Source organism: Echinops telfairi, unplaced genomic scaffold, assembly GCF_000313985.2.
Source record: "Echinops telfairi isolate 266 unplaced genomic scaffold, ASM31398v2 ScPeMD7_18;HRSCAF=68, whole genome shotgun sequence".
NCBI lineage: Eukaryota > Metazoa > Chordata > Mammalia > Afrosoricida > Tenrecidae > Echinops > Echinops telfairi.
The window spans coordinates 299036-322462 of NW_022103915.1; the positions used below are offsets into that span (position 1 = coordinate 299036).

Consider the following 23427-nt stretch of genomic DNA (forward strand, 5'->3'; position numbering starts at 1 on the left):
GGGTCCGGCCGTGGCTTGCGCCTGCGCCGTCCTGCGCGTGTCAGCCTGGCCGCCCTGGGCGCAGCCCGTGCCGGGGCTGGTCTGGGGCAGGTCCCAGCCGAGCTGCCTGCTGCCCGAAGCCGTCCTGCGCCGCCTGCCACTTCCTGGGTGCCTCGGGTCCTGGCGGGCGCCGCGCGCCCTGGGCTGGCGGCGGAGATGCTGGGCCTGGGCTTTGGCCAGGCGGTGGCTTTGATCGCCCCCTGAGCTCTTCCTGCTTCGGGGCTGTGCGGTTCTTTTCAGGGGCAGCCGGAGGGTCGGGGTGTGTGTCTGCTATCGTCCTGGGCAAGGGCGTGCTAGTGAGGCTGCAGCCCCAGGCCTGGGCATGTCCACCTGATGTGGTCCATCCTGGCAGCGGGGCCTGGGCGGGGCTCTCAATCAGTGCTGTGGGCTTTGTGGTGAGGGAGGACAGGCAGAGTGGAGAGAGCAGGTGACCCTCAGAGGTGTGAGCCCAAGAGTGGACACTGGGCCGGCTTGGGGAGAGGCCAGACCCATTGGTGCTGGGCCTCCAGGGGGGGAGCTTAGGAGAGGCCAGGGCAGCATGCTCCCAGTGACCAAGGCTTCGGGGCAGCTCAGCCAGCGGTTGGCACCAGGCGCCTGTGCAGCTAGTGACCCAGTTCTGAAGATCACTGAGTGGGGTGCAGGTCCTCCTCTGTGTGGACTGCCCTGGCTCCACACCCTGGGCTGGTAGCCTCGCCGACACCCCCCCCTGCCCCGACCCCACCCCCCAGCCTTGGATGGTCCTTGTTCAGTCTCCATCTTCTGCCCCCTGTCCTCATGCTCTAAGTGAACCTCCAGGAGAATGCCCCAGCTTGGGCCCTGCAAGCGGTGGGGCGGATCAGCCCAGCCCCCGCACCGCACAGCCGAAGGAGGAGCGGGCAGGTCTGTGCAGGGCTGCAGCCTGTCATCTGGGCTTGCGTCTGCCAGCACAGCTCCAAATCACTACCTGAGGGTGTGTTTTCTGCTCAAGTTGGCAGTCGTGGGCGTGGGGGCAGGGCCACCGGCAGGAATGCGGCGGGCCGACGCGTGTCCCTCGTGGCCCTGCCCCACTGGCCGGCTGGCGGCGGGCGGGATGGGGCAGGCCCTGCCTTCCCTCCAGCCTCAGGGCGCCGGGGCCCAGCCAGCTTTCCTGCTGTCCCCATTCCTGGCTGGGGACAGGCAGGCGGTCACACATACTACCTACTCCCCTCCTCTGGCCCTGGGTGGAGGACGGGGGTCTCCCCTTTGGCCTTGAGCGTGGAGCTGATGTGGCCTTGGTGGAAGGGGGGTGGGCTCCTGCGGTGGAAGGGTGTGGGCAGCTGCTGGGACTAGGCCTTGGAGGCAGAGGACGGGACTGGGAGCTGCTCTGAGTCTTTACTCTGGCCCCCTAAGCCTTGGCCTGACCTTGTAAGCTTGGTCTTCCTGGGGGCTCTGGTACCATTGTCTGAGATCACCCCTGACTGGGAGTTAGGAGCAGGGTTGCCCCTCCCCTCAGCCCCCCAAGCAGGCAGTGACACCTGGCTGGTGGAGTGGAGATGGCATTTGCTCTCTTCTCTGGGGAGGGGGCACACAGGAACCTTCTGTTGGGACTTGGTGGGTATGGATTCAGAGGAACCAAGCAGGGTCCAGCTGGACCGTGTTCTGGGTGCCAAGGTGGTACCAAGCAGCCCCATCTGGGTCTGGGCCTCTCAAGGGCACCTCCCTGCAAACTGTCTTATCAGTGTGTTTCCAGGGGCCAGGTCTCTGACCCAGGCTAACATGGAGAACCAGGTTGTTGGAGGCAGGTTTGGTGAACTGCTGGGCTGAGGTGGGGGTGCCTTCTCTAGGGTAGGACTGGGCTGCCCCACCCCAATTGGCTGCTGCAGTCTCTGAGGCCAGCAGAGGCCCAGGGGTAGGAGGGGTGGCTGTGGCCAGGGTGGGCCACCTGAGTTCCCAGGGATGGGGTGGCAGGCTCCACTCTACTTCCTGGTCTCTGAAAGAAGGCTCTGGCCTGATGGCCCTGTCCCCTCAGCCTCCCTCCCTTCCCAGAGTCTTCCCCAGGGTGCTTCTGGCCTGGCACCCTGACCCACCCTTCAGCCCTCTTGGCCTCCCCAGCTTTCCTCAGCCCTTAGGAGCTCCAGGTGGCCTGAGAGAGCCTGGTCAAGGACTGCTCCAGCCTAAGATTGCCTAAGAGGGTCTCTCTGAAGGAGTCAGAGTATGTGGCAGGGTCTGGGTGAGGTCACCCACTGTGCCTGCTCGTACCTCCACAGCCTGGGCCAAGATCCTCACTCTCTCCCACACCTGGACCCCCTGGCTGCATCCGTGGGACCTGCTCCCAAACAGGAGCCTTAGATGCCATTGATGTCAGGCAAGGTGGGGTCCCTAGGGTGGTGGGTGTGGATGTGGGGGAGTGACTTTGTGACAGGGAGGGGGTAGCCACCAGGCTGGCCATAGAGGCCATCAGGGAGGGGTAGTGGCTCTCAGGAACTGCTCAGACTGCTCTGGATGGAGCCAGCTGGGCTCCTGCTAGAGGTCTGCCCTGGAGGCATGGGTGTAGGTCACTGCCCAGCCCTGGCCTCTGGCTGGAGCTGGGACCCCTACTGCCCGCCCCCCTTATCCCTACTCTGTACCAGGTTCCAAGCCGGGATCCCTGCCTCCCCCCATACCCCAATTGAGCCCTGTACTCTGTCCTGATTCGGGATCCCTGTCCCTGTCTGGGCCTGAGCCTGCATTTCTGGGTCCTTATCCTCAGTCCCCGGTCCCTCTCCTACCCTACAGCCCGCTCTCCTCCGAGTCTGGACCCTGAACCTCAGGTCAAGCTGAAAGTGTTATCTCCCAGGCGGAGCTGGGTCTCTGCATCTTGAGTCAGGGTTCCTGTTCCCTAAAAGCTGGAATCCCTGTATGTGAAGCCAGGGGCCCCATCCCCTGAGCCTCACCTCTAAGCGTGGGTCTCTATCTCCTGAACCTGGGTCCCTATCCTGAATCCTACTCCCCCAGTCAAGGTCTGGTCCCTAACCCCTCCTCCCTGCCACCAGGCCAAGAGTCCCCTATCTAGGCTGAGAGTCCTTGACCCAGTCTGAGCTGGGTTAAAGAGGATCAGCTGTCCAGGGCTGTAGTGTTCCTGAGATGGTGTGGGGAGGCGTTGGGACCCAGGGCTGAGTTCTCTGGGAGAGGGTACTGGACAGACAAGGCTCATCTGTGGCCCCAGGGCCGACACCTGAGTTCTTGGGGCCCCTCCTCCTGCTGTGCCCCGGGGACCCTGGGTGACAGTAGCAGCAGAGAATCGAGTTTCAGGAAATGTACCCGTTCTTGGAGCTGGCACCTGTACAGCACTCTGCTCTGTAGGGGGGCTGGCTGGCTGTGCAGCCTCCAGGCTGGCCGTGGTCTGTGGGCAGTGTCCAGGAGGCCGGGCTGTCTCTCCCAGGTCTGGGGCATCTGAAGCGTTGGGCGGGGTGTGGTACAACAGAGTGGGTCCCAGGAGCCCTGGTGGTGCATTGGCTTAAACAGTGGGCTGATCACTGAAGCCTACCAGCACCCCCCTCCCGCCTCAGCACCCCGGAGAAAGCTGGGGCAGTCTGTGTGTGTGGCAGCATGTGGACACACGAAGGCTCCTGGGCAGCTTGGTCCTGTAGGGTCGCTATGAGTCAGAAGTAATGGAGGGCAGTGGGCTTGAGGGTGGGGTCCTGGCCCGGGAGGTAGTGGTGGGGTAGGGTGGGGGTATGGGCAGTTTACTGGAGGGGGTATAGCTTGACCACACATGTCGAGAGGGGACTGGAAGGGTGGAGCTCCTGCTTCCTGCAGGGTAACCCAGGTGGGTGCGGTCTCTGGGCTGCTCAGCCCCCACCTGCACGGCCCACATTGCCCAGCAGAACCCCATCCTCCCTCTCTCCCTCCCTCCCTCCCTCTTAGAGCGGCAGCCCTGCCCTAGCCCTCACGTCCTATGGATGGTGCCTCGTCGGGAGACTGGACGGGCAGAGAGGAGGGGAAACTGAGTCCTAGAGGAAGACAGGCTCCAGGTGCTGCAGGGAGGCCAGGGCGCCCAGCAGGGATGGGAGCCAGGGTGCCCAGCAGAGCACCCCCTGCCCCCCTCCCTGTGCTGGCTCAGGTTCACTCATGAGGGCTCCCTGTCGCCCAGGTGTGAGGAGCCCAGCTGGCGGGTGGTGCATGTCCCTGCGGGAGCAGGTAACCGGAGCCCTGGGCTCTGGTGAAGATGATGGTAACCCTACCTGCCAGACTGGCGTGGGGTCTCCTGGGAGCCAAGAGGCACTCCCTGCTGGCCCCAGAGCCCAGGTGTGGCCCCCGAGGGGCGTCAAAGGCTGCACTGCCCTGTCGGGGCTGCTCTGGGTGGGAGCAGACTGTGTCCCATGTGGTCAGGCCCTGGCAGTGGGCATCCCTGCACCTGTGCCCCTGGCCTGGCACCCCTGTGCCCACACGTAGAAGAGCCCAGCCCTGTCCACTTCTATCTTATCATCTCTGCAGCTCAAGGGGCGGGGGCAGGAGCTGGCTGTGATCCACTGGCTCCCGGCTCCCTGAACCTCTCTGCCCTGTGCCCGCCTGAACCCCTCTGACCCATGTCCCCATGAATCCCTTGCTGCCCCTTGTCACCACCTCTGGGCTGCTATGTAGCCTTCCTGGTTGAAATCCCAGAAAGCACACTGCTTCCTGCCCTCAACTGCCTCATGTCCGGCCTCCAGCATGGTGGGGAGGCACCTGCTCCCTGTCACACGGGAAGCTCCTGGCTGCCTCTTCCTACCCCGTGGCCTATTTCCCCTTGGTGCCAGGCGTGGAGGCACAGCCCCAGCAGCAAGTTGCGCAGGCCACGTGCTACTTGGATGAAGGAGCGAAGGAGTAAATGAGTGGGCAGACAAGCAGGTCAAGGAACACAGCCCTAGAGGGAGCCAGGTGCTGCTGCAGCAGCTCCAGGGTCCCGGGGAGGGCTGGACTGGGGGGCGGGGTGGTGGTGGCTGAGAGCGGCAGGCTAGGCCGAGGGGAGGGCAGTGCACACTCCTGGGGGCGGATGGGAGGCTGCGTGTGGGGTGGGCCAGCGAGGGGCAAAGGTCCAGAGAAGGGGCAGCAAAGGGCTGAGTGGTGGGGACCTGTGGCGGCTTCCTCAGCGTGTCTGGGTTCCTGTGCACTTGGCTCAGGGGCTGTGGGGCAGGGTGGCAGGGAGTGGGCCGAGAGGCCCAGTGGGAGAGGGAGGCCGCCTTCTCGGGGTCTCAGGTAGGTGTAGGTCAGTGAAGCTGACAGGGCGGTTGTGGGGTCTGAGGAAGAGGTTCATCTCGAGGTGAGGGCAGCAGGGGAGTCCAAGGGCTGGTCCAGGAGTCAGTCTCCCTGGGGGCAGCAGGTGGGGTGGGTGCAGAAGACCACTAGGATGTGAGGGCCTGCGCTGGGCCCACCAGGTCATGAGTAATCTGAGGCCTTATACCCTGGGGCAGGACCCAGAGGTCAGGTCTAGCCCTGCCTGTCGTCCCCAGTTGGGGAGCCAGGCTCTGTGGGATGGTTGCCAGGACTGCTGGGGCCCATGGGCAGTGGGGCCGTGGGCCGTGATTGCAAACAGTGGGGCTGTGGACAGTGAGGCTGTGGGTGGTGGGGCTATGAACAGTGGGGCCGTGGGCATGGGTCTGTGGACAGTGGCTCTTTTGACAATGAAGTTGTGGTCAGTTGGTCTGTGGGCAGTGGGGCCATGGGTGGTGACTAGGCTGTGCTGCTACCCCTCCTGCTGTCCATGGGCCTGTGAGTGAAGCTCCCAGGCCAGGCCAGCGAGCTCAGGTTACTTTGCTGGCGGGCAAGCAGGCCAGGCCCTTAGGTTGCTGGGGCGACAGGCTGACAGCATCAGCCATCATGGCTGCCTGGGTCCCGGGGGCCAGATGGCCTGTGAGGGCCAGCCACTTTGTGCCCGAGTGTGCACTGTGGCCCCTCTGTGCTCTTGTGTGGAAAGTACTATATACTTACGGGGGTGGGGGTGTGGGGGTGGACAAGGAGGGTGAGGAGAGGGGTGCTTGGATGGGCAGGAGGCCCAGGTATGGTAGGGGGGCGGGGTAGGTGGTCTCTGCCAGAGGCAGCTCTTATGGGAGCAGAACAGTCTTAGTTGAGGGTGACCCTGAGGGGGCGGGGACTGGAAGCAGGATCTAGTGTTGCCCACCGTGAGCCCATCCCCAGCTAGCTGTAGGGGTTTCCAATTGGCACCTCCTGGTCCCAGGCCCTTCTCTGGCTCAAGGCTGGTCTGGGGGTGTGTGAGCAGCTCAGCTCCCTGTACCCATAGGCCTGGAGATATGGCCTCTATCTCCCACCTGATGGGATGGGGCAGGGAGAGAGGGGGTCTTTGGCTGGCAAGAGAGCTCAGAGCCTGAGAGACAGAGGCTGCAGGGTTGAGGCTCTGGGAGAGGGGAGCCAGGTCCCGGGTGTGGCGGGCAGGGCCGCAGGCCTCTGATCAGCCCTCTCTGTGTCACGTCCACAGCGGTCCTTCACCCTCATCGTGGAGGCCTGGGACTGGGACAACACCACCAGCCCAGATGGTGAGTAGCCGGGCGGGGGCAGTGCCGACAGGGCCTCCCTCAGGGCACTGGGCAGCTGGCTCCCCTTGGCCTCCAGATGCCTCCTGGCTGGTCCTGGTCCTGGACTGGCACAGAGGCCACTGTGCCAGGAAGCAGCCTCATCCCGGAGCAAGTGCGCAGTTCCCTTTTTGCCCTGGCTGCTGGGAAGCCCTGTGGTGTCTGAACCACCCTCCTGACCGGTTTCTGTGCTTGTCTGGCTGGGCATGTTCTTCAGACCTGAAGTGGAAGTCATGCCTTCAGAGGCTCTATCTCCTCTCCTGAAATGTGGGCCTGTGTGGCTCCTCACAGGACACTGCTTGTGCCCAGGTTGTCCTGGGAGGAGGCCAGGGTTTCTGGTGGTGTGGGAACCTCGGATGTGCTGACCAGCACATGCAAAGACCTTGAGGCAGGAGCAGGTGTGGCCGTTTGGGGAGCAGGGTCAGAACCTAGAGGCCTTGGGGCCTCCATGAGGAGGCTGGCCTTCCCTCTGGTGTGAGTGCCGGGGCAACCATACCAAGAGCCAAGGTGGGGACAGTGAAGGAAGAGGCCACTGTGTGGCCAGGCCAGTAGGAGTCTTGGCCTGGGGTGGCTCTGAAGGTGTCAAGAGGTCTGGATTCTGGCCACTCCTGAGGCTGTGGGTGAGGGGAGTGGTCAGGGATAGAGGTGGGTACATGGGCAGATGGTGTTCCAGCGCTGGGCAGACATGGAGTGCCTTGGGACAGAGAGGTGTCCATGGGAGTGGAGGCAGGGGTGAGGCTGGAGAAGCAACTGTTGTGTCCTTCAGGCCTGGTAGGGCCTGGGTGCTGGGAGTGGGGGTCTGGGCTTCGAGGGTGGGCTCTGGGCTCTGAGGGTGGAGCCTGGGCTCTGGGTATTGGTCTGGGGGTCTTGGGGTGGGAGTGGGGGTTTGGGGGCAGGAGTGTGGTGGTGGGGGCTTGGGGGTGGGGGTCTGAGTGCGAGGGCATGAGGAGCTGTCTGAGGTTCACCAGCCTTTTATGAAGGGGAGCTTACCTGGTACAGGGGTGGCCAGGCATCAGGTCCTTGTCGCCCAGTGCAGGTGACTCTGAAGAGAGGTCTCCTTGCCTTTTCTGATCCACACAGATCCAAGCAATGGATGGACACTGCTTGACTGACTCCATAGAGAGTGGTTCAAAGTGAAGGGCAGAGGGGTTCCTGGACCGCAGCTGTGTGGGCAAGGGGTGGGCAGGGTACCTGAGTGGGCACAGGTGATGGGGAGAGGGAGAGTGGTGAGCACAGGTGGAAAGACAGCAGAGGGCAGAGGTTGGGGACAGCATGTGGTCCTCTAGGCCTGGCAGGAGAGGTGGTAGAATCCAGGAGAGACAAGGACACCCCAGACTGTGGTGGGCTCCCGAGGCCACTTTCCTGCCCAGGCCATGCAGAACAGCGGCTGGGCCTGGTGGGCACAAGGAGGGCAGGCCGAGGCGGAGGGGGCTCTGTCCAGATTGGGAGGGTGGAAGTTCTAGGACCCCATGTCCTCTTCCGGACTTACCCCCAGGGGCCCCTGATTCAGTTGGAAGAGCTGGGCCCTGCCCCTCTCTTGTCCCCCCAGTGTAGCTCAGTTCTGCCCTCTGCAGGTCTCCCCATCCACACGGGGTGGGAGGTCTGGGCAAGCCCAGTGGGTCCCTGGCTGTGTGCACCCCGAGGGCGGAGTTCTTGGCTGGGGTGCCCGGCAGGCTGACTCTCTCCCCGCCCCCCAAGAGGAGCTGCTGATTGAGCGGGTGTGGCACGCCGGTATGATCAACCCGGAGGATCGCTGGAAGAGCCTGCACTTCAGCGGGCACGTGGCCCACCTGGAGCTGCAGATCCGCGTGCGCTGCGATGAGAACTACTACAGCACCACCTGCAACAAGTTCTGCAGGCCGCGCAATGACTTCGTTGGCCACTACACCTGCGACCAGTACGGCAACAAGGCCTGCTTGGACGGCTGGATGGGCAAAGAGTGCAAGGAAGGTGAGGGGCCAGTGGGCAGTACGCAAGGACTGCTGAGCTCGAGGGTCTGAGCTGCAGCCGCCTCTCCTCTGTCCACAGCCGTGTGCAAGCAAGGTTGCAACCTGCTCCACGGGGGATGCAAGGAGCCCGGGGAGTGCAGGTGAGTGCACCCTGCACTGCCACCTCCTATGCAGTGAGGGGCCAGCCTGGGGTTTGAGGTCGGTTCTCAGTGGGGGCCTGAACTGCAAGGCAGGTTGCTGGGGGTGGGATGGGGTGGGGGTGGGGGGAAGAGGCAGGGATGTACCACCCTGGTGGAGACCTTGAGCTCCCAGATGGAGGGCAATGGGGCGGGGGCATGGAGGGCACACAACAAGGGAAGGCCTCGAGCCCCTAGAGTGTGTGGGGGTTCAGGTTGGGGTATACCCCGCAGGAGCATAGACCCTCCCCCCAAAAGGCAGAAGGGCACCTCAGTGAGAGGAGGCATATGGGAGGCCAGGCAAAGAGGCCTGTTCTTCCAGTTCGAGCAGGAGGGCCCTGGAGGGTTGGGGTCAGAGAGGGGCTGCATCTGGCAGGTGGGAGGTGGTGGGCCCTGCACTCTCGGGGAACAGAGGGCTTTGGGGACATGTGGTGGTGAGGCTGAGTGGAGGCTGGCTCACACCAGGCCCCGAAAGATAGCGAGGGCTGCCATCCTGGGACCTTGCAGCTAGCAGCCGAGTGCTTTGCTGCTGCACCCCATAGGGCCAAGTGCACCCTGTAGGGCTGAGTGCGGGATGATGGGACTTAATGCGGGTGAGAGAAGGGGCAGGGCTGGCGCGTCCGTGTCCTCTTTGGGGCCCTCCCTGACACCCTGGGAGATGCCAAAGAAGTAGTGGCTATAATGTGCTGTTGGGCAGCTTTGATGGGCAGAGGTCTTGAAGTCCCTGGCTGGGGCAGACAGGTGCACGCCTGGCCTCCTCCAAAGATAGCCAATGCCCAGTGCCTCACCCCTGCTATCTTCAGTGGCCAGCGCCTCTGGCTGACAGGCTTGAGGTCTTCCCTGACCCCTGTTCTCTCCTCATCGGGTGGTGAGGAGGGGAGGGGAGGCAAGGAGGGAGTGATGGGAGGGCAGCTGGAAGGTGGGGGATGGGGGCTGTAGAACTGGGCAGAGTCCCAAAGGAAGTCCTCAGGGTGAGCCCCAGGAAGGGCGGCTAGATGGAGGGGAGTGGTGGGTGTGAGGGAAACCGGATGCACCTCTGTGAGTGAGGTGGGCTGAGGCCAGCCCCATCTCAGTGACTACAGTGAGGTGGGCTCGGTAGGGTGCGGCTTGACTTCCCTTTAGTAAGCATAGTGGGCAGAGCTAACCCCTCCCCATGCTCCTACCCCCAACACCAATTAAGTACTGGGCCTGGTCCCCATACACTCCCCCAAGGTGAGCCTAGTGGGTGGGGCTCAGTGGGTCAGGGCTCAGTCCCCCCACCCCTCATAGTTACTCAGTGAGCTCGGTGCGGGCCTCAACTCTATCCATCCTCCCTGCAAGCCCAGTTGGTGGGGCTTGCCTGCCCCCCAAGTACTTGGGTGAGACCCAAACCCAGTGGGCATGGCTTTGACCCCCAGAGTGAGCGCAGTGGGTGCTGCCCAGCCCTCCAGGACCCCAGTTGGCCGCTTGTGCAGTATGCAGCTAGTCGGGGGCTTGCAGTCCTGGGCAGAGCCAGGAGCTGGAATGCCCATGGGGGAGGAAGCCCCAAGCCTGGCCCCTGCCCAGGGCCTGGGAGAGGAGGCATGGTGAGCCCCGCCCACCAGTTTCCGCGCCCGCCCAGTGGGCAGGTCCAGCTGCTGCCTGCTCCGGTTTCAGCCCCACCGGATGCTGCGGAGATGGCCCTGCCTTCCTGCTGCTGGGGGGGGGAGGGGGGGGCAGGCGGGTGTGCTGCCCCACCCGGGGTTGGGAGCATCCCCTGGGGAGTCGGCGCCTGAGCTCCATTGCTGGGTGACCAAGGCGCTTCAGAGCCCTCCCGAAGCTGCCCCGGGCTCCCCAGCTGTCAGTTGGAGGCTGGTCTCTTGAGAGGGAGGCCCTCAAGCCGGATCCACCCTGCAGGAGGCCTGTCTGTCCGCCTGCCCGCTCACCAGCCTCGGTTTCCCCACGTCCAGGCCCTTCGTTTGCTGGCCGAGGGGCTGGCTGCTCAGGAAGGGCCGCGGCTTTCCCTTTGACAAAAATAAATTCACGTGGGGGCGGGTGGGGCGGCATGGAAGTGACGTCGTCTGATGTCATTCTGTCCGGCACGACTTGGGCGCTCTGGACAACAGAGCTTCTGGGGTTCTGTCCAGAAACCAGGCGCTCTGTCCAGCTTGTAGAACCCGGGTTTGCTGGCCCTGCCCTCTGCTCATTGCCCTGTGGACCTCAGAGCCCTGTCTGCCCTGCTGCCTGCTGCCCCTCCCACTGGACTTCCCCGAGGGACACTGGCCAAGGGCTGGGGCAGGACTGGACTTGGATGACAGCCTGGGCCTCTGGGGTCCTGGTGCCTGGAGCAGAGATACTTGGCAAGGTGGGGCTGGAGTGCCCCAGCATGGGGTCCAGAATTGCCCTTGTCTGGTCCAGGCACCACTATCCTGGGGCAGCCATGAGGGGTCTGTGTAGGCATCTGGGAAAGACGTCAACTTCTGGGGCTTGTGGGCAGAGAAAGGCTTCTGCCCTTGAGTTATGGACAAGGTCACACGCTGTACCCAAGGCCACGAAGGCAGGGCTGGAACCCGCCTCTCCCCCCCCCCTTGCCTGCCTAGACCCCTGTGTTGCCTGGTCCTGGCAGCATTTGGCCTGTGTGAACTGGTGCGGGCCTGCCTGGGTCCCGGCAAAGCCTGCCTTTCCTGGCGCCTGCCTGCGGGCCCCTGCTATGGTCGAGTCCCAAAATAGCCAGAGAGAACTGATGCCACAGCTGGGGCGGCCGGGAAGTGCAGTGACAGTCAGGCTGCCTGGCCCAGGGCCCACCCAGTTCAAAGGCCCAGGCCGCCTGCTGGCTCCTGTGGGTGTCTCTGCACCCGTGGGCTTCACTGCCTCCTCCTACCAGGTGCAACTACGGCTGGCAGGGCAAGTTCTGTGACGAGTGCTTGTCCTACCCTGGCTGTGTGCATGGCAGCTGCGTGGAGCCCTGGCAGTGCACCTGCGACACCAACTGGGGTGGCCTGCTCTGCGACAAAGGTGGGGTATGGGGTGCAGGGCATGGGGGGGGTGTAGGGCCAGCCGGGGCAGCAGCAGGCCTGATGAAGCCCCTGGCCCACAGATCTCAACTACTGCGGGAACCACCGTCCCTGCATCAACGGCGGCACATGCATCAATGCGGAGCCCGACCAATACCTCTGCGCATGCCCAGACGGCTACTCTGGCAAGAACTGCGAGCGGGGTATGTCCGTGGTAGGGGCTGTACAGGGGGGGGGGCGTGGGGGGGAGGGGGGCTTGTGGGCAGGGCCGGGCTGCATCTGGGTCCTCCACCCACCACCCTGTCCTGGCCTCCTAGCTGAGCACGCCTGCGCCTCCAACCCCTGTGCCAACGGGGGCGCTTGCCACGAGGTGTCTTCCGGCTTCGAGTGCCATTGCCCCTCGGGCTGGAGTGGGCCCACCTGCGCCCTTGGTGAGTGCCTTGCGCATGCCTGGGTGGAGGGCTGGGAGGGGAGGGGCGTGTCCGCTGGGCTGCCCCCACAAGGCCCTGGCCATGGTCCTATGAGGCTGCCAGGTCTGAATCATTGTCGCCTTCCCTGGAAGCTCTAGGCCGGGGGTATCAAACTGGCGGCCCCGGAGGTAATTTTTTGTGGTGCGTGATACTCTGCAATAACATGAAAATAGAAAAAATTGTTATGAAGCAAATAGCGCTTAGGGGAGATCAAGGCAATACCGAACACACAATTCCCTCGTTAACTCTTTAACTACTGAAGATGAGTATACACGTGGCTCAGTGCCTTTCCTGGGGGCCTGTGGACATGTATAAACACGCTGACCAGTTCCAGTGACGTTTGGAAGCGATATGTCTGCCACTCTCAGTGTCATGTAATGTGAACAGATCCCAATAGGGAAAAGGTTAAAAGGAGAGCTCTGAGTTGTGCTGTTAGGAATCATCCCTAGCGGCAGCGCTAGTTAACATTTTTAGAGGGAAGTCATTAAGATTGTGCATCACGTTTGTCAGCTGTCCAACATTGTGTGTTTTTTATTAGTGACTTTGTTATATTTTCCGGTCACAACATACGAGGTAAGTGCAAACTAGTAGGAGGAAAGCGCTGGCAAGTTTCGGGTAAAAAATAATAATTTTAGTTTTATAAATACATTAAATAAAGTAAATATTTCAATAAAAGCAATTATATAGTATTTTAATTATCCTATCCATATTCCTGAATCCTCACTTCAAAATATAAATTTAACAAAATTTGTCAATGTGATGTGGCCCGCGTGAATCTTGCCTTTTACGCTAAATGGCCCACGTTTTAATTGAGTTGACACCCTGCTTAGGCCTTCATAGGCTTGTCCTGGGCCACAGGAGGCCCTGCACCCATGAGATCTCACACATGTACAACCCTCCCATGCCCCATCTCTGTGTGTCATCACTCATAACACCCCGGTGGTCCTCCCACCTGCCCCTTGTTCCCCTGCAACCCCAAGCCCCCCATCTCCGAGTGGACCCTCGTCCGCTCCCTGACCAGCACCTCTTTGCAGCCCCGCCCCCAGGCCTGCCTGTTACTCAAGGCCCTGCCCCCATGCGGATGCCCACATACTGTTCCCTTTCTCCTCTGCAGACATTGATGAGTGTGCGTCGAACCCGTGTGCAGCGGGAGGGACCTGTGTGGACCAGGTGGATGGCTTCGAGTGCATCTGTCCCGAGCAGTGGGTGGGGTCCACGTGTCAGCTGGGTAAGGCCCCCCGCGGGGGTGCAGTGCCAGTGCATGTGAGGCTGAGCTGCTGCTGCTGCTGCTGCTGCTGCTGCTGCTGCTGCTGCTGCTGCGGTGTGGGGTGCCCCTGCCCAGTTTTTTCCCCTTGTCTCGTCCGCAGACGCCAATGAATGTGAAGGGAAGCCGTGCCTTAACGCTTTTTCTTGCAAAAACCTGATTGGTGGCTATTACTGTGATTGCCTCCCGGGCTGGAAGGGCACCAACTGCCACATCAGTTAGTATGGGGTGGGGTGCAGGGGGCAGGGCTGGGGCCCCGGGCTCTCCACGTGACTCCCCCTCTATCCCCAGACATCAACGACTGTCGAGGGCAGTGTCAGCATGGCGGAACCTGCAAGGTGAGGCAAGGCCGGCGGTCTGGGGGTTGGGGGTCCCCCACACAGGTCGCCTCACTGACCCCACTCACTACAGGACCTGGTCAGCGGGTACCAGTGTGTGTGCCCTCGAGGCTTCAGCGGCCGGCACTGCGAGCTGGAGTGGGACGAATGTGCCAGTGGCCCATGCCGGGGCGGTGGCCTCTGCCAGGACCTCGTGGACGGCTTCCGCTGCCATTGCCCCAAGGGTCTGTCTGGGCCCCTCTGTGAGGTGAGGGACACAGGACCGAGGAACAGACTGTGTGACGGGCCTGGAGGCTTGGGTGGGGGTGGGGGCAGCTGCTTTTGTGCGAGTCTTCTTGTCTGCCTGGGCAGGCCTCCTCCTGGGGACCTCTGAGCCTCATTGCTGCCAGGTGGACACTGGTCTACTCCCTCAGGCCTTGGAGGGTTTCAGGGTGGATGCTGCTGTGCCCAGTGGGCTCCTGTCATGAGGACAGGTCCAGCCTTGGCCGGCAACCTTTGGCTGGCTCTGAGAGACCAGGATAGAGGGGCAGTAGGGCTCTGGCCTTGCTGCCTGCAGGGGACCAGGGCAAAGAAGGCTCAGGCCCTGGAGGGTCTCCCGCCGCTGACCTGCCGCCTGGGGTGGCTGGTTCCCAGGGGCTTGGCTGCCTGCATGTTTGCCAGCCATGGAGCTGGCCTGTCTTTGGACCCCCCAGCTGGGTCCTTACAGACACTTGGGCCAACAGGTGGGTGTGGACCTGTGTGACCCCAGCCCCTGTCAGAGCGGAGCCCGCTGTTACACCCTGGAGGGCGACTATTACTGCGCATGCCCTGACGACTTTGGCGGCAAAAACTGCTCTGTGCCTAGGGAGCCGTGCCCTGGCGGGGCCTGCCAAGGTGGGACTGCGGGGGCGGGGCTGGGGCGGGGCCTAATGAGGGGACTGTGGGGTGGGGCTAGGAGGGCCATAGGAGGGATGCTGGCTGCAGGGCGCAGCTGACCCAGCCCACTCCTGTGCTGCAGTGATTGATGGCTGTGGCCTCGAAGCGGGTCCCCGGGTGCCTGGTGCTGTGCCCAGTGGCGTGTGTGGCCCTCACGGGCACTGCATCAGCCAGCCAGGTGGCAACTTCTCCTGCGTGTGCGACAGTGGCTTCACCGGTGCTTATTGCCATGAGAGTGAGTGGGTGGGCAGTGCGCAGGGTGGTGACGTACTGTGGATGGGGTCGTACACTGGGCTGCGGGCTGCGAATAGGGGTGCAGCGGGGTGGGGGAGACCCATGGATGGGGCTATGAATGGAGGTGGTGGAGAGGAGGTGTGGGGACTTGTGGGCGGGGCTGTGGGTGGGGTGGTGGTGCAGCACCTCCTGGCCCCTGCCCACATGCCTGGCCCCTGCAGACATTGATGACTGCCTGGGCCAGCCATGCCACAACGGGGGCACCTGCATTGACGAGGTGGACGCCTTCCGGTGCTTCTGCCCCAGCGGCTGGGAGGGCGAGTTCTGTGACATCAGTGAGTGGGGGGGGACAGGGGCGGATGGTGCCCCAGACTGGGGCTTGGTGGGGGGGAGGCTACCTACTCATGTGTTGGGCCACCACCCCTCTGGGGTGCTGCAGCTAGGCCTGCTCCCGCTGCCCACACTCCCCACCCGGCCCTCTGTCTGTCCTTGGCCCAGCTCCGGTGGGCACCCCCTCCCAGGCAGCCCTCCTGAGCTCCACTGCCGCCCGCTGACGCGCACGCTCCCCTTAGACCTAGACGACTGCTCCCCCGACCCCTGCCACAGCCGTGGCCGCTGCTTCGATCTGGTCAACGACTTCCACTGTGCCTGCGACGGCGGCTGGAAGGGCAAGAGCTGCCACTCTCGTGAGTGCCCTGCCTTCGCGCCCCTACGGGCCACCGCCTGCCCGCCCACCTGCTGAGACCCCTGTGTCCACAGGGGAGTTCCAGTGTGACCTCTACACCTGCAGCAACGGAGGCACCTGCTACGACAGTGGGGATACCTTCCGCTGTGACTGCCTCCCGGGCTGGAAGGGCAGCACCTGCACCATCGGTAAGACGGGCTGGCCCGGACACCCCAACCCACTCTGAGCCCTGGGGCTCCCAGTGAGCAGGGCCTGCCCCGGCTGACTGACCAGTCCTCTCTCTCTGCCCTCTGAAGCTGAGAACAGCAGCTGTCTGCCCAACCCCTGCATGAACGGTGGCACCTGTGTGGGCAGCGGGGACTCCTTCTCCTGCATTTGCCGGGACGGCTGGGAGGGCCGAACCTGCACCCACAGTGAGGCCGGAGGCAGGGGGGCTGGTGTGGGTGTGGTGGGGGACCTGCAGCTGCTGACTGCCAGCCGCGGCTACCTGCCGAACACAGCCCTTCACCCCCATGAAGACCCCTCCCCTCCTCTCCCAGCCTCACCGCCACCTCCTACTTCCCTCGATCAGGGCTGCTTCCTTCCAGAAGCCCTCCCCACTCCTCCCAGCTCCCCCTTGCGCCCCCCCCCCCTTCCGCTCTGGCATTGGTGGTGCAGGTGGCTGGCTGGGCGGGCAGCTGCTGGAATGATCACTCTGTTACTCCCTCCTCAAACCCAGACACCAACGACTGCAACCCACTGCCCTGGTGAGTGGCTGCCAGTGGTGGGGTGCCACGGGCCTTGCTGGCACAGCAGACCCTCACTGAAGCTCACCCTCTCCCCCGCAGCTACAATGGCGGTGTCTGCGTCGACGGCATTAACTGGTTCCGCTGCGAGTGTGCGCCTGGCTTCGCTGGCCCTGACTGCCGCATCAGTGAGTGGCCGGCCCCTGGGCGGGGGTCCACTCTGCACACCCTTGGGCTTTGCAGCCTGTAGCCTCAGTGAAGACCAGGGTGCCTCTTCCTGGACCCTCAGGCAGGCTTCCCTGAGACCTCCACCGAGGCTCCTCCCATGCAGGACAGGGCAGGGCAGGGCAGGCACCAAGCAAAACCCACTCACTGCCAAGGAGTCAGTGCTGACTTATAGCGTCCCCTGTCGGGTTCGAGACTGTAACTGTTTACAGGAGGAGGAAGCCCAGTCTTTCTCCCTGGGAGCTGGAGCTCCGGGGCCCGCTGGCAGGTGAACCGAGGCCACCCTCACCTGCCGTTGTTGGCTGCTGAGCCCTGACTCCCCACAGACATCGACGACTGTCAGTCCTCACCCTGCGCCTATGGGGCCACGTGCGTGGATGAGATCAATGGCTACCGCTGCAGCTGCCCACCTGGTCGGGATGGCCCACGGTGCCAGGAAGGTGGGCCGGGTGGGAGTGTGCCAGGCAGGAGGGCCATGGGGTCCACAGCTGCTGGAGGGTGGGCATACCCGGTGAAGGGGGCTGGGCTATGTCTGGCAGGGCCTGCTCATGATGGGGTGGGGTAGAGGGGGAACTGACTATTGGGTGGGTACTAATCTGCCTTCTCCTGCAGTAATCGGGTTCGGGCGGTCCTGCTGGTCTCGGGGTACCCCCTTCCCCCACGGGAGCTCCTGGCTGGAGGACTGTAACAGCTGTCACTGCCTGGATGGCCATCGGGACTGCAGCAAGGTGCGGGCCCTCTGCCCTCACCCCAGCCCACACTGGACCCTGGAGGGTGGTTGCCCGTTGGCAGTGCCTCCTTGCCCACGTCTGACTTCAGTCTACCTGATGGTGTGCGCATTTGTCGTAACCCTGACCCTCCTTCCTGGCCTGGGGAGACAGGCTGGGCTAGGGCAGTAGTGTTCAGACCCAGAGGCTTGTGCCTTGCGGGGCTCCCCACTCCTTCTGGCCCCCAGGGGCCATTCCGATGGGGAAGCACGCAGCCTGGGCCCTGAGGCGGGGCTGGCGGGTGAGCAGCCAGGAGTACTGACCTGGGCTGTGGTCTGTGCCACTGTGCCATGCTCGTGCCGTGCCTGTCCCAGGTATGGTGCGGGTGGAAGCCCTGCCTGCTGACCAGTCAGCCTGATGTCCTGAGTGCCCAGTGCCCGCTAGGGCAGAGATGCCAGGAGAAGGCGCCAGGCCAGTGCCTGCAGCCACCCTGTGCGGCCTGGGGGGAGTGCGGCCCCGAGGAGCCCCTCCCACCCAGCACACTCTGCCTGCCACACTCCGGCCACCTGGACAGCAACTGTGCCCGCCTCACACTGCACTTCAACCGAGACCAAGTGCCCCCGGTGAGTCAGCCCCTGGCAATGGAGCTTAGCCAGCGTAGCCCATGGGCAACCCTGTGTGTGCAGTGTGTTGGTGGCAGGACCCAGGACACTATCTCTGTTATTGGGGTCTGCTTTTCTGGCTGCTGCTGGATTGGAGCTAGCAGTGGACCTGCTGCTCGAGCTCTGGACACTCCCCTGGGACTCAGACAGCCCTCCCCAGTGCCTGGGACTTAGAATGCCACGAGGTGGGGCCCCCAGTGCAGCCACCTTGCACCTGCTGATGCCCCAGGGAATGGAAAGGGCTGGCTGGCCTGGCCCCCCGCCTTGGGCAGAGTCCTGCTCCTCTCATGCCGTGGGTCTGCACAGGGCACCACTGTGGGCGCCATCTGTGCTGGGATCCGCACCCTGCCAGCCACCAGGACTGTGGCCCACGACCGCCTGCTGCTGCTGCTCTGTGCCCGGGCGCCCTCAGGGCCCAGTGCTGTGGAGGTAGCTGTGGTGAGTGCTGGGGAGGGTAGGAGGCTCCCAATGGGAGCATGGGGGCAGGTGGGGTAGGAGGAGGGGCAGTGGTAGCTCAGGCCCAAGCTGTGTCCAGCAGGTGCCCACCACTGATACTGGCCCACAGGAAGCATGCTGGGCCCTGCTGGGGGACCAGGAATGGGGATGGGGGTGGGGCAGGGAAATCTTTCACAGGAAGAGCTGGAGCATCTTCCACGGGTGGGGGGCAGCTTCCTGAGGGGCTGCAGCCAGGGTGGGGGAAGGGCAGAGCAGGTATATGGAGGCCCCGGAGAAGGGGTGCTGCCCCCTGACAGAGCTGGCCCTGCTGAACCACAGCACAGCCTCCCCAGGCAAGGCCCTCAGCCCTGTGTCCTGCCCCCACCCCACCCCAGTCCTTCAGCCCTGCTCAGGACGCAGGGGACAGCAGCTTGGTCCAGAGCGCCGCCCACGCCATCGTGGCCGCCATTACGCACCGGGGGAACAGCTCCCTGCTGCTGGCCGTCACTGAGGTCAAAGTGGAGACGGCCATGCTGGGTGGGGCCACCACAGGTATGGGGGCGGGGCGGGTCTGCTGCCCCCAACCTTCATGATCCTTCCAGCTGCCCCTGCCTCACCCCTGGGCCGGCGGGCAGGGTCTGCTGCATGCCCCGCACCTATCTCCTCCTGCTTCACCCCTGGGCCCTGCAGGTGGCTTCGGGGCTGCCTGGGCCTCAACACGCTGCCCCCCCACAGGCCTGCTGGTGCCCGCGCTGTGCAGCGCGTTCGTTGTGCTCTGGCTGGCCTGCATCGCCGTGTGCGTCTGGTGGACGCGCAAGCGCAGGAAAGCGCGCGAGCGGAGCCGGCTGCCGCGGGAGGAGAGCGCCAACAACCAGTGGGCCCCGCTCAACCCCATCCGCAACCCCATCGAGCGGCCGGCCGGAGGGGCCAAGGACGCGCTCTACCCCTGCAAGAACTTCACGCCGCCGCCGCGCAGGGCGGCAGAGACGCTGCCCGGGCCGGCGGGCCGCGCGGGCAGCGAGGACGAGGAGGACGACGAGCTGGGCCGGCCTGAGGAGGACTCCCTGGAGGTGGACAAGTTCCTCACCCCCAAACGCACCAAAGACCCGGGCTGCGCGCCGGGACGGCCAGCCCACTGGGCCTCGGGCCCCAAAGTGGACAACCGGGTGGTCTGGAGCGCCAAGCACACCCTGGACGCTGCCAAGGAGTAGGCGTGGCCCCGCGCGGGGGGCAGCGGGGCTCACAGTGTCTTTATTTTGTGTAAAAAAAAGAAAAAGGCAAAAAACAAATGTTTATTTTCTATGTTTCTCTAACCTTGTATAAATTATTGGTGAGGGTCCGGCAGTGGCAAGCAGCGGCGTGTCCCTGGAGAGTGGCTGTTTTTGTAAGGTCACCCTGCGTGGCCCCCTCCGGGTGGCCAAGTGGGGGGTCTGTGTTCTCACCAAATCCCGTGTTTGCTACCAGATATTGGACACTGTTTACAGAACCTTTCTTTTGATTCCTCGCTCGGGCACCTTAGAGGCTGGGGCCTGTGGCTGTCAGCTGGACATGTGGTGGTCAGTGTGGCTGGTGGCAGTCAGCATGTTCCATGGTTGCCTGCGGGGTACTTGGGTGCCGCCGGGACCCATGGCTGTCGCCTCTGTTGAAGTGGTCTGTGGCCGTTCCCTGGCCGGTGCCCTGCTGTCCCGTGTCCGCTGCAGCTCCCCACGGCCCCAGAGGCCTCCACTGTGCTTTCAAAGTGACCTTCCCGTGGCTCCGCCCCGCGGGGCTCCTGACAAGTGCCTTCACTCTGACCCGTCCCCTGCGACCTCAGCACCTGGCCGCCTCCTGCCTCGCCCCCGGCCCTGCCGCCCCTCGTGAAAGTGCATTTTTGTAAATATGTACATATTAAATGAATCACTCTGTATATTTGATTTAATAACTTAAAGGTTTTGGCTTCCCTCGTTCCTTGAACGCTGCTCCTCTGTTCATTGCGGCTTGGGTGGGGCGGTGATGTGGAGGGTGGATGCCCCAGGCAGGTTGTCTAGGCATCGAGGCCTGGGCAAAGCCATCGGGTGCATTAGCGCTCCTAGTCAATGCAGCTAAAGGAAGGCACGCAGCCTGGCTCAGCATCGCTTGGCCAAGAGCCACCAAACACTAAGGGCTTTTTGGCGTGAGGCTCTCTCCAGTCAGCTCTGAGTCGGAACAACCCGTGTACAACTGAACAAAACACTGCCCAGTCCTGCACCATCCTCACAGTTGGTCCGAGGTGTGAGCCCACAGCTGTCTGTCCATCTTATCCAGGGCCTTCCGCTTTTTCATGCCCTCTCTCAAGCACGAGGTCCTCCTCCGAGGACTGGTGACCCCCGACAAAGTCTTACCACCCCGACTTCTATGGAGCGTTCTGGTGGTACTTCTGCCGAGACAGACGTGTGTGTCCTTTTGGCACGCCATGGTATGTGCTCAGGATTCTTCAGCATGGATTCTCCTTCAGAGACTCCATTGTTCGTATCCCATGTTCAACTTTCACATGCATGTGAGATGACTGAAAAATACCATGGCTTTGGTCAGGCACCTTCGCCCTCAAAGTAACATCCTTTCAATACTTTAAAGAGGCGCAGCAGATTTACCCAATAAGATACCCTTTGATCTTGACTGCTGCTACCAGGAGCCCTGATTGTGGATCTGGGCAAGATGACATCCTTGACAAATTTCCCCTTTTCTCCATTTGTCGTGCTGTCATGGATTGGGCCCGTTGTGAGGCTCCTGGTGTTCTTTCTATTGGTTGTTATCCATACTGAAAGCTACAACCCTTGATCTTCATCAGGAAGTGCTTCAGGTTCTCCTCCCTTTCAACAAGCAAGGTTGTGTCATCTGCATAACACAGGTTGTTAATAAACCATTCTCCAATCCTGATGCTGTATTCTTCTTTATTTAGTCCAGATTCTCTGATTATTTGCTTAGCATGCAGATTGAATAAGTATGAAGAGAGGTTACAGCCCCGACACACACCTTCCCTGGTTTAAAACCATGCAGGAGCCCCTTGTTCTGTTCCCATAACTGCCTCTTGATCCATGTTCAAGTTCCAAGTGAGCACAATCAAGTAACCTGGAATTCCACTATTCTCAAGGCGATCCACAGTTCATCAGGGTCCACACAGTCGAGTGCCTTGGCATCGCCAGTGAGCCATCAGTCTCTGGTAGTCCGCTTTCAGCCAAGGTCCCTCTGACATTGCAGTGAGATCCCTTGTTCCACGTCCTCTTCTGAATCCAGCCTGAACCTCTGGCAGTTCCCTCTCAATGTATTGCTGCAATGTTTGTTGGGTGATCTTCAGCAAAATTTTACTTGCATGTGATATTAATGATATTATTCTAAAATTTGAGCATTCCGTTGGGTCACCTTTCTTTGCAGTAGATACAAATAGGAATCCCTTCCAGTCAGTTGGCCAAGTAGCTATCTTCCAAATTTCCTGACGTAGACTATGAGGGCTTCAATAGCTTATTGAAATAGTTTGATGGGAATTCCATCGATTCCTGAAGCCTTGCTTTTGGCTCATGCTTTCAGTGCAGGTTGAACTTCATCCTTCAGCACCATGACTTCTTGCTCATATGCTACCTCCTGACTTGGCGGGATGTTGACTAGTTCTTTTTGATGCAGTGACTCTATGTATTCCTTCCATCCTTTTTGGATGCTTCCTGCATCATTCAATGTTTTGCCCGAAGAAGCTTTCAATATTGCAACTCGGGATTTGACATTTTTCTCGAGTTCTTTCAGTGTAAGACATGCTGAGCGTGTTCGTCCTTTTTGGGTTTCTAACTCTAAGGCTACGTCCATTTTATTATAATAGTTTACTTTGTCTTCTTAAACTGCCCATAGAAAATTTCTGTTCAGCTCTCTGACTTCATCCTTCCTTCCATGTGCCTTAGCTACTCTACAATTAAGAGCAAGGTTTAGAGTCTCTTCTGACACTCACTCTGATCTTTTCTTTCTCTCCTCTTTCTCATGACCTCTTTCTCTCTTCTTCAGTGATGCTCTTGATGTCCTTCACAGCTCATCAGGTCTCTGTTAGCAGTTCAGCGAGTTTAATCTGCCCTTAAGGTGTTCTTGAAATTCAGGTGGGATAGACTCAAGGCTATAGTTTGTCTCTCATGGACTTGTTTTAATTTTCTTCAGCTTCAACCTGCACTTCCATGTGAACAGTTGCTGGTCTGTTCCATAGTCAGGCCCTGGCCTGGTTTGAGCTGCTGACACCCAGCTTCCCCAGGGTCTCTGCCCATGGACACAGGCAGTCCACCAGGGGACGTCCATGTGTAGTTTTGTTGAGACACACGTTTGTCCTGAAGAAGTCGTCAGTCTTGTAACGTTCTGTCATGTGCTCTCCAGTTAGTGTTATCAGCAACGCCATATTGTCTACCTGCTGTTCCTTCCTCTTTGTCTCCAACTTTTGCATTCCACTCATCAATAATTATCAATGCATTTGATCGCATGTTTAATCAATTTCAGACTGACGATGTTGACAGAATGTTTGAATTTGTCCGTTACTGGTTTTAGTGGTTGGTGTGTAAATTTGAATAATAGTTGGAATGATTTAATTTCCTTGTATGCTGATAGACATTATCCTATCACAGAGAAAACTTTATTTCAAGATTGACCTTAAAATGTCCGTTTTGAATTTGAATACAATGCCATTCCTCTTTATTATGCCATTCTTTTTTTCAATCGTTTTATTAGGGGCTCATACAACTCATCACAATCCATACATACATCAATTTCCATACATACATCAATTGGGTAAAGAACATTTGTACATTCATTGCCCTCATCATTCTCAAAACATTTGCTCTCCATGTAAGCTCGTGGCACCAGGTCCTCATTTTCTCCCCTCCTTCCACGCTCCCCCATCCCTCATGTACCCTTGATAATTTACAAATTATTATTTTGTCATATCTTGCCCTGTCCGACGTCTCCCTTTATTATGCCACTCTTATCATAGTAAACCATGCGGTTTTCTGATTCAAAATGGCCACTATCCGTCCGTTGCGGTCACTAACACCGAGGATATCAGTCTGTATGTGTTCCATTTCATTTTGGACAACTTCCAATCTCCCTAGATTCATACTGCACACATTCCAAGTTCTGATTGTCA

General features: G+C 61.0%; 1 protein-coding gene across 1 annotated transcript; it reads left to right on the forward strand.

Annotated features, from left to right (window-relative positions):
• The first annotated feature begins 4158 nt into the window (after nucleotides 1–4158).
• JAG2 (jagged canonical Notch ligand 2) lies at nucleotides 4159–20255 on the forward strand. Its single transcript, XM_004699139.2, has 25 exons — nucleotides 4159–4176; nucleotides 6452–6509; nucleotides 8244–8495; nucleotides 8574–8634; nucleotides 11513–11643; nucleotides 11726–11845; nucleotides 11960–12073; nucleotides 13227–13340; nucleotides 13480–13593; nucleotides 13668–13714; nucleotides 13788–13961; nucleotides 14437–14587; nucleotides 14712–14864; nucleotides 15085–15198; nucleotides 15436–15549; nucleotides 15623–15736; nucleotides 15845–15961; nucleotides 16267–16294; nucleotides 16376–16461; nucleotides 16825–16938; nucleotides 17111–17226; nucleotides 17580–17828; nucleotides 18174–18305; nucleotides 18698–18854; nucleotides 19038–20255. Exons 1-25 carry the CDS (start codon nucleotides 4159–4161, stop codon nucleotides 19511–19513), a joined length of 3324 nt encoding a protein of 1107 aa, XP_004699196.2. The 3' UTR covers nucleotides 19514–20255.
• The last annotated feature ends 3172 nt before the right edge of the window (nucleotides 20256–23427 follow it).